Raw genomic sequence first — 9,210 nt, 5'->3', positions numbered from 1 at the left:
TGTGGAGATTGTCAAGGCGACCGCGCTCATTTTATAGAGCAGATGCGATCATACGAGGTACATATATTAAGATAAGAATACGGTGCGATGGTGTATGGAGGGACCCAGCCGGGCGTTCATTTTAAGTTAATTGAAAGCTCCTTTCTGTATGGGTCCCGGACGGCTGCTAAGCGCACTCTCTCTTATATAATCTTCAGTGCAAGATGACGCCGATGACCCACCTACCCACGCAGCGCAGGAGAGTCGGATTCACGGAGGAGGAGGAGACGAATGGAGGTGGCTGCTTTGTCTACCAGCAGCGCCCAAGTCCGGGCGGAGAAAATTACAAACGAAACATCACATTTTGGGTTAGGTCATCATATAACTACCATTCGTGCCAAAAAATATATACTTCCTTCGTTTCTAAATAAAAGTCTTTCTAAAAATTCCACTACGAATTATACATCGTATGTATATAGACATATAGCGGCCACCCGCCTCGATCTGCCACGATTCCGCCTTGGTTCACCGGGAGGGAGATGGAGTGGCGGAGCGGGGCGAGTGAATGACGAAGTGGGCAGGAGAGCAGCGGAGTGGAGCGATGAATGAGGTTGCCAGCTGTTCGTCGGAGGGGGGGAGGGGGGATGAAGGGAGAGAAGCCATGATTGGAGGAACGAGCGGTGCGACCCCACCTGCCAACGACACAGCGATGAAACGGCTCTCTCTCACGCGCCAGTTGTCGTGGGGGGGGGGGGGAGTTTCGGCCCTGCGATCGCCAACCGACGGAGCTGACATCGTTCGGATCTAATGTACAGATCCGAACGTTGGGATTTTACAAATTTCGTATAATAAAACCTCTAAAAGACTTGTACTCCCATTGTCCGTGAATAAGTTGAATAAGTGTATATTTAGTTTTTGTCCTAAATAAAAGTTTTATTACTTTCACCAACTATATAGAAAAGAGGAGTAACATATATCTATACTACTATTAAACAAGCAAACAAGAACTTTCTTAAGTGCACCCAATAAATTGACCCACAACCAACCAACATCACAGGATTAGTCCGATAAATCAAAATCTAACCGTTATCATTAATCCAATCACAGTCTGGTGTACGTTTAGCAATTTATATTGGCTGACCGTACTCCACCAAGAGAAAAATCACGCATCCGTGCATCCGCAGCCCCTCCCATCGCGCGATAGTTGCAAGAAAAAAAAGGCGTCCGCAAAGACCAACGCATCCGTTTCCACTAAAAAGTAATCATCCTAAAAAAAAGTGCCAAGAGGGGGAGGAGGAGTACCTTGAATGGGGATCTACGTGGCGGACCTCGTCGGCGCCATCCTTGGGGAGGAGCGCGGAGACGGGCCGGTCGAGCGCGACGGCGGGGGAGGAGTAGAGGAGGCAGAGGACGTCGGCGAGGCCAGCGCGTCCCACGACGGCGCCGCGCGCCGGGCCGACGGCGATGCAGGCGGTGGCGGAGGCGCGTGGCCCCTTGCGGACCGTGGCGGCGAGGTCGCCGGCGGCCGCAGAGAGCGGGAGGGACCTCACGGTCGGCTTGCCGATGCAAAGGTCCGACACGTCATTGGCGCGAGCGCGTCGGGGGAGGAGCAGAGAGGCAGAGGACGTCGGCGAGGCCGGCGCGTCCCAAGACGGCGCCGCGCGCCGGGCCGACGGCGATGCAGGCGGTTGCGGCGGCGCGGGGCCCCTTGCGGACCGTGGCGGCAATATGCAGTTTTTGATCTGGTTTGTTGTTCATCTCAGCTGATTCTTTCTCTGGAAAATAATTTAGAACACTAAATTCTTTATTTTTAAATGGTTCTTGCAAACTAAATTTATGAATAGGACAATTGTATTTGCTTTTAGATGTTCTGGTGTATCAAATCCCTGTTCACTGCATATTTTGGGATTGAAACGGTGCCATTATAGGTGGCATTCACGCTTCAGGTATGAGATCAGCTCAATCATCTTCAATTAGTTTTCTTTCTTGTTATCTAGGTCTTCGAATAGTAGGCAGTCTTTGAACAAGGGGTGTATGGGAGTAGACAGTTTGGACCCCTCTGCAGATTGAAACATTTTCTTGATATATAAGTTTGCAATTTTCACAACTTTTCACTTGTATTTGATTGAATAATACTCCCTCTATCCCAAAATAAGTGTCTCAAACTTAGTACAATTTTATACTAAAGTTAGTACAAAGTTTAGACACTTATTTTAAGACGGAGGGAGTATATAGCATGAGCATACAATTCACAAGTGTGTGATTTTATTTTGCATAATTATTTGATAAGTCTGAATGTATCTCCCAACCTATCTTTTAACTTTCAGAAAATTTTGTTATTTTAGCTTTGGAGTTTATGGCTTGAAGCAACAATTTCACATAAGATATTCTTCAGTTTGGCTTTTAGTTTGAAGTTATTCGATAACACATTTAAATTATTTATATAATATTGCCTTGCATCATATATGTAGGTAGTAATAAAGTGTCTTACATGCAGGGTTTCAGTTAATACTTGCTTACTTTGAGTCATCGTATCTAGATGTCAAGTGATGGTTGATTTGAAGTGATGGTTTTCCATATTACATGACTTCCAAAATATTTTTCGTATGGTACTGAGGATTTTTTTGTTGTTGCATATTTGCATCCAAGTCATATTTCCCACATCTACTTGAGAAGAAACCATGCTTCTATATAGGATAAGTTGCAAAAGATTTGACACGTGGTTTACATTACTAGGTTTATTCTTGTGATAGATATTAGTACTTTTATGATAACCATGTTATCTCAATGGTTGTGCTTCACTAATAATTTTTGATGTCATTCCTGGCAAATTTCTTAACTCAGCGTCATTGCATCGAAGATGGCTAGGAGGTTGAAGATATGTCAAATGAAAGACGCGGGGAGGCACGAACGGGACAAACAGGACACTGCGGTGGTGCAGGAATACCGCAACAAGGTATGTGTAGAGAACAACCACTGTCGCCAAGTCACGACTCCTCCCTGTGTGTCCACTTCTCCCTAGCTGCCTGGTCATCATCATATACAAATCAATGTTTTCTTATTACAACCTAGAGGAGATGGATATATGGTTGTAACTTGCCATAATTCTTATGTTTAATTCTATTATGTGTTGGGTTTATTAGCTAGATTTGCTCCGTTTAGATACAATTTCATTCTCCTTGCCATCTACGAGTTATTGTTTCATCGCAATAATTTATTTGGAAGCAATTGTTATTGAGATTGAGCATTTATGGTTAGGTTGTTGTAAGTATTTAACTTGCGCTTTCAGTTTGAGATACAACCGGCAATCTGAAATCAGTTTTGTTGCTTAGACAATCTAGAGGGTCTATACTATTTATTTTTTTGCAAAGCTTTTACAGAATCTTAAGAATATGTCCTGCTACTTTGTGATATTGTGTATTAAATGACCGCTTCATAAACCATAATATGAGATGGTCTTTCATCAACCAAACATGAAGAATAGTGGAACAAAAAAAGGAAGAATATTGGTCAACCAAACATGAAGAATATTTGAAGAAATTCATTTGATGTTGCAAATTTTTGTCCTTTAAGATTGGTTTTAGATGGAGAGTTGCTGAGCCCAGTTTGGATGCCAATGTTGGTTTTTAGATGGGCCAATGGTTCATTGCAGGTTACAGCATGTGTTCACCATATAATTTTATATCCAATTTTTGATGCTAAATATTACTCCTCCATTCCTAATTATAAGACCTTTTGGAGATTTCAATATAGACTACAGGCGGTAATTGTCCATTGAGATGAAAGATATATAATTGATGCAAAGGTGTGTTATTTTTGTTTCAGGAAGAATGTTGATTCATGAAGAATGATATTATAAAATACTTGAATGATTCATGAATTAGGTGTTGTGCACTCTGTGAAATTTCAATTTTTTAAGAAATCAATCCAATACAAAGGTGTGTTATTTTTGTTTGAGGAAGAATGTTGTTTCATGAAGAATGATATTATAAAATACTTATATGATTCATGAATTAGGTGTGTACCCTTTGTGAAATTTCAATTTTTTAAGAAATCTATCCAATACAAAGATGTGTTATTTTTTTAGGAAGAATGTTGATTCATGAAGAATGATATAATAAAATACTTGTATGATTCATGATTTAGGTGTTGTGCACTCTGTGAAATTTTAATTTTTTAAGAAATCTATTCAATGTTTGGTCATGTTTCATATCATACGTGCGTTGCACGTGCATGCTTACTAGTGATATCAAATTGGTATATCATGGAAGTACATTTCAAAATAGATCCACTAATACAAATTTAGCGCTATAAATACGCTGCTACTTTTCTTTATAAAGTTGGTCAAAAGTTTTAGAACTTTGACTTAAAACAAAAGCTAGATGTATATTTATTCAGAGAAAGTATTTTTAGAAACGGAGGAAGTATTAAAAAAACATAACAATTAGGGCAGGTGTGTAACATGTTACTACTACTGTACTCTTTACATGATGCTGGATGAGAACGTACGATGTAGGAGTAAAAACGTACGTGGTCTATTTATGTCCTACTCCCTGAAAAAAACTCTAATATTATGGGACGGTGGAATGATGGAACCATGATCAACATCGCAGCGGCCTGTCGTAGGTGGGCGGCGACGAGGGGCAGTTCTCGTTCATGTTGGCGTATGGCTGGATGGTGTTGTACTCCGGGAGCTCCATCTTGTACTCCCCGAGGACCTGGCAGAAGGGGAGCCGGTCCGCGTCGCCGTTGCACCACCCCGGCAGCCTCGTCCGGTTGTCCTCGAAGATCCTCAGCATGTACGCGTCCCGGATCTGAGTGAAGAAGAAGAAGCACTTGATCAGCCGAGATCAGGAGAAAATAAACGGGCAATCAGATTGACTGAAGCGGCCGGCGGCACTCACGGTGAACTCCGTGACCTGGATGGACTCCGTGAAGGGAGCGAACACCCCGGCCGCCTTGTACATGGCGAGGATGAAGGCGACGCAGGTCGTCGACTTGCCGTCGCTGTACTCCCACTCGTCCTGCTCCGGTATGGTCAGCAGCTGGTTGAAAGACATGCCCCGTCGCTCCGTCTCGCTGATGATGCCATGCAGGTCGAGTTGCTACACGGGCGGAATTAAGCACATCGTCATCGTCATCATATATACTTGCTGTCAATTTCTCGGTCCTCCGTTCCAATATGAAGTGAAATGTATTGCAAGGCAGTTGATTGTAACAACCTCGGTCCCGAGTCGCTTGTTAAGAGCCTCGTTCCACATGTTGGAGGCATAGTGTGGTTGTAATCTGGTCCACATCGACATAGCCGCCATTACCTGAAAACAGAATATATAACAAGATGATCAGACTAAACCAACATGACAATACACTTGACGTATGGATGTTCCAAAAGAACTATTATCAGCAAGTACAATAAATATAGACCATCTTAAAATTGCTCAAAAACCAAATACAAGATATAGTTTTATTATTTCATTAAAGTCGTGAAGGTAATTTCAACCTAGCCTGAACAAGTTTAGGAGGACCTGTACAGCAGTAGCTGACAAAATCTGCTGTTTACAGCACCTCACAATTTCACTGTCAGATTTTCAGCGCCAAAGTTACCAAGAAGATTAGAAATTTTGTTATCTACCTCTATGCACTACTGTTATGCATAATAAAACTAGCTTTTTAGAGTAACTCATACATCGTGAAGTCTCTTGAGAAAATGTTAGTGACAAAATACCCACATGAATGATAAAAAGACAGCATGAAGCTCCAAAACGAGAATGAATTTTCACCTTATAAAAAACTTAGGAATTAAAACAATGATGCAGAAGGACCAAAGAGCAATGGAGATTATACCAGGTTAGCATCGAGAGGTGGAGGATAATTTTCCGACATTGTATCAATCCAACTAAATATCATATTATGATAGCCATAGGGTTTTCCATACATGCTTCGGGCGAATTCCCATGCAGCACTTTCATTGAATCTTGCCCTCACGTCAGGGTGCAAGGGCAGCAATGCTACCTGTGGATTCGAGTCATCTTTGAGTGCCACTCCCCACCATTCATCCCAAGGAACTATAGCAATGACTTCTTCACCCTATAATTGTACCACATAACGCCCAACATAAGTATGCAATATTGCAAACATCTGTCAATGTTCACAAAGCAATTCACAGATTTGACTTGACCACAAACTTGGTGAGGCCTAGCATTACAAATATCATATATAATGGGCACTTGACTGCAACCAAATTATGAATAGCACATATACCGAAAGGAAAAACTAGTCACTAGATGTGATTACAAGATTAAATTTAGAAGAGAGGAAAAAGATGAGGAAAATAATACAACATGACCAAATATACAAATATATATTTTACTGTCCAAAAAAAACATGACCAAATATTTACTGCAAGATATGACAAACTTAGCTTTCTCGTTTTCATCATTTCTGTTTTTTCAATTAGAGCATAGGCCAAAAGTCCTATGTTATCCACTGGAACAAGAGATTACATGTAGTACCTTCTTATTTTCATAACCTGATTCTGCAACCCAGAGAGTGCCGTTCTCATCTTTCAAGCAGACCGCGGTATGCCCAGCAAACGCACCAGTCACCCATTTCTCCAATGTCTGAAACCCACCCCATCGCCCTCGAATCTTGGAAAGAGCCAAGAAATCACCAGAGTGCACATCCTCTTTACGTATGTTGGCAGCCCAAGGCTGAGAACGCTTCTCAAATGAAGCCCCCATGTGCTTGTGAAGAAATGCCAAGTTGGCGTCCTGTCCCCAAATGGTGTTTGAAAACAGCGGAATCACATCGATCAGAGATAACAATGTCCCGAGCATTCCAGATGGCATGAGGAAAATGGCAACCCCATGGAGCTTCACCTGATCACAGATCGACCCGGAGATGCCGATTGTTAGAATTAATAAAGCAAAACTAATAAGTGGCCGTGTTAAGGAGGAGAAATCTGAAAACAACCTACGTAGAGGAACGTACATATTCCATTTCTCCTGCTTCTTCCCATGATTTGATCTCGAAGGTGTGTTGATGTGCTCTGGTATAGTAATCCCACCCTATCCTGTACGGTGTTGCGAATACGTACAGGTCCATGCATGTCCAGCTCTGAGCCGAAGCGGTCTATATTGACCCACAAGAAATATTTCGTCAGGCAAAACTCGTTATATATAAGGGGCTGTGGTTCAGTAAATGAAAACAAAAACATACGGAGTAGAAATCATGCATGAGCATGACTCTAATTGTCCATTACATTGACAGATTCGCATGAAGATGCTCGCTTGCAATTTGGCATTGTTATTGATTGCAACTTGCAACTAACGAGTGATATAACTCGTGGGCATCCTATTAGCATTCCCTAACATGCATGCGAGTTCCTTTGTCTTCTTGCTATTGGTTCTCCGATCAACTTTCTTTTCTATTTTTAGCCCTTGTCGTATGTCTCGTTTGGATCACATTCACATGAAGACATATTCATAGGTCATAGCTACTACTCCCTCCATTTCCTTGTCATCACTTGAAGACAATTTCATAGCTACTAGTAATATTCTTACTAAGAACCAAATACTGGGAATCCTATGGGAAATTGAGAAGCTGATATGCATGTACGGAGAAACCTCCTTTTCCAAAAAAAAAAAAAAAAAAACTGTACGGTGAAATCAAGCAGAACTTGTTATTACAACATCAAAGTTGAAGCTAACCAAAAGGCAGTTTGAACCCGCAAAAAGATAAAAAATCAGAAGGCAATTTGTAGGGCAATGTGAGTGGACCTTGAGGCGTAGGACGGCGCCGCCGAGGCCGGCAGCCGTGCTGTTGCTTCCACGGGGGCCGGGCGTGAGGCTGAGGACCGCCTCGTTCTCCGCGAAGCACGCGCCGCGCCAGGCGGCCGCGGGGCCGCCGGGCGCCGCGAAGGCGACGAAGGTCGGGAGGAGGTCGACGGCGCTGTGTATGGTGCTGCCCATGAGCGACCACGCCAGCCGGCGCGGCAGGAGGCCCCTTGCCGCGGCATGGCATCGCGGCGGAGACAGGAAAAGGTGGAGTAGGGCGAGGAGGATGGGCACGGCGACGGCGAGGCGTCGCTGCCGCGGCCTGGGCGCCGACGCCGCCATCGTCCGCGGGGCCGCGGCGGCCGCGCTGCGGCACCACTTATCTATGCGCCCGTGACCAGAGCTCCGTGAGCGTCAGGGCATTCGCTGCTCTGCCCGGTTTTCGGCTCAGTGGTTTGTTTGCTTGCTTGCTTGCTCGGCCTCGTGCCTCGTGAATTCATATCGGGAGGCCGGCCGCGTCGTGACGAACGTTTTTTTTTTCGTTTCCTTTTTTTCTTTCCACCGCCGCCAGCGTACAGAGGTGGACCGGGCGCACGGGAGTTTTGGACCGCCCGAGGTTTGATCCATGCAGCGCCGCCGGCGGGGGGCCAGCTGAGCAGTGGGTCACGAGAGTGACAATGACAACATTCTTTGCAGTCACGAGAGTGGTTTTCCCTATCATGCACACGCATGGATCCACCGCACGTCGTTGCTTTGAGATATGTGCCACATTTTTTGTTGTTGATGACTTTTGTCTTGTTTGAGAGTATTATGTAATGTTTGTTATTGAATTCTTTTTTTTTGTCTTGTTTCAAAATGTGTCATTATGCTGCGTTGTATTTTTTTTGTGCCCCTTCCCTCAACGAGGGTCAGCATGCAACAAAAACATGACTACCCACAGTGATAGAGCCAGAAAAATAGGACAAGGGGGTCAAATATAGTTAAATCTTCTTAGAAATGGCCAATCCATAAAAAAACATCATTTTAGCACATCAAAAATAACTATTACTATTTATTCTAGGCTTAAATCACTTAATGTTAGGAGGGGGGGCACGGCCCTGGCTGGCACCCCCTGTCTCCGCCACTCACTACCCATATATAGTTCTCTTCGTAGCTAATCACTCCCCAATCCATGTCCTCATGGACGCACGGACGACAACCGTTCTGCCGTGCAGTTGATCCAATTGCTCCAGCTGCCAGACTCATGTGGCCTTCAAGATGTATAGCTAGCAAGATTAATTGATGATGATGGGAGAGGGGGGTCTTCATTTGATTCATTCCCAAACACTAACCCACCTCGTGGACTTCAAGCGCCCATCGGTTAACGAATGTTGAAGCCATGGTCCACATACGTATTTTGACCAAATACTGTAGTGCAACAGCTCCACGACTCAACATTTTATTAAAAAACACCACA

At 43.8% G+C, this 9,210-nt stretch overlaps 2 protein-coding genes across 2 annotated transcripts; both read right to left on the bottom strand.

The window, feature by feature from the left end:
• Positions 1–1,241: 1,241 nt before the first annotated feature.
• Positions 1,242–2,509, bottom strand: LOC123399443. Its single transcript, XM_045093857.1, has 2 exons — positions 2,471–2,509; positions 1,242–1,721 (listed from the first exon to the last, which is right to left on the bottom strand). Exons 1-2 carry the CDS (start codon positions 2,507–2,509, stop codon positions 1,242–1,244), a joined length of 519 nt encoding a protein of 172 aa, XP_044949792.1.
• Positions 2,510–4,345: 1,836 nt separating this feature from the next.
• On the bottom strand, positions 4,346–8,177 carry LOC123411658. Its single transcript, XM_045104627.1, has 7 exons — positions 7,758–8,177; positions 6,970–7,110; positions 6,492–6,857; positions 5,824–6,066; positions 5,202–5,294; positions 4,884–5,084; positions 4,346–4,793 (listed from the first exon to the last, which is right to left on the bottom strand). Exons 1-7 carry the CDS (start codon positions 8,094–8,096, stop codon positions 4,581–4,583), a joined length of 1,596 nt encoding a protein of 531 aa, XP_044960562.1. The 5' UTR covers positions 8,097–8,177; the 3' UTR covers positions 4,346–4,580.
• Between the last annotated feature and the right edge of the window lie 1,033 nt (positions 8,178–9,210).

The sequence above is a fragment of the Hordeum vulgare genome, chromosome 1H (genome assembly GCF_904849725.1).
Source record: "Hordeum vulgare subsp. vulgare chromosome 1H, MorexV3_pseudomolecules_assembly, whole genome shotgun sequence".
NCBI classification, from domain to species: Eukaryota; Viridiplantae; Streptophyta; class Magnoliopsida; order Poales; family Poaceae; genus Hordeum; species Hordeum vulgare.
The sequence above is the reverse complement of the archived record's forward strand: the minus strand, read 5'-3'. Positions and strand labels throughout refer to the sequence as shown.

Coding starts and splice junctions, on each gene's coding strand:
- LOC123399443 (XM_045093857.1), bottom strand. CDS start 2,509: ATGACTCAAAGTAAGCAAGTATTAACTGAAACCCTGCAT. Junction 1,722..2,470: donor TATTAACTGAAACCCTGCAT/GTAAGACACTTT, acceptor ACAACAAACCAG/ATCAAAAACTGCATATTGCC.
- LOC123411658 (XM_045104627.1), bottom strand. CDS start 8,096: ATGGCGGCGTCGGCGCCCAGGCCGCGGCAGCGACGCCTCGCCGTCGCC. Junction 6,858..6,969: donor AAGCAGGAGAAATGGAATAT/GTACGTTCCTCT, acceptor ATCTGTGATCAG/GTGAAGCTCCATGGGGTTGC. Junction 5,085..5,201: donor ACAAGCGACTCGGGACCGAG/GTTGTTACAATC, acceptor CCGCCCGTGTAG/CAACTCGACCTGCATGGCAT.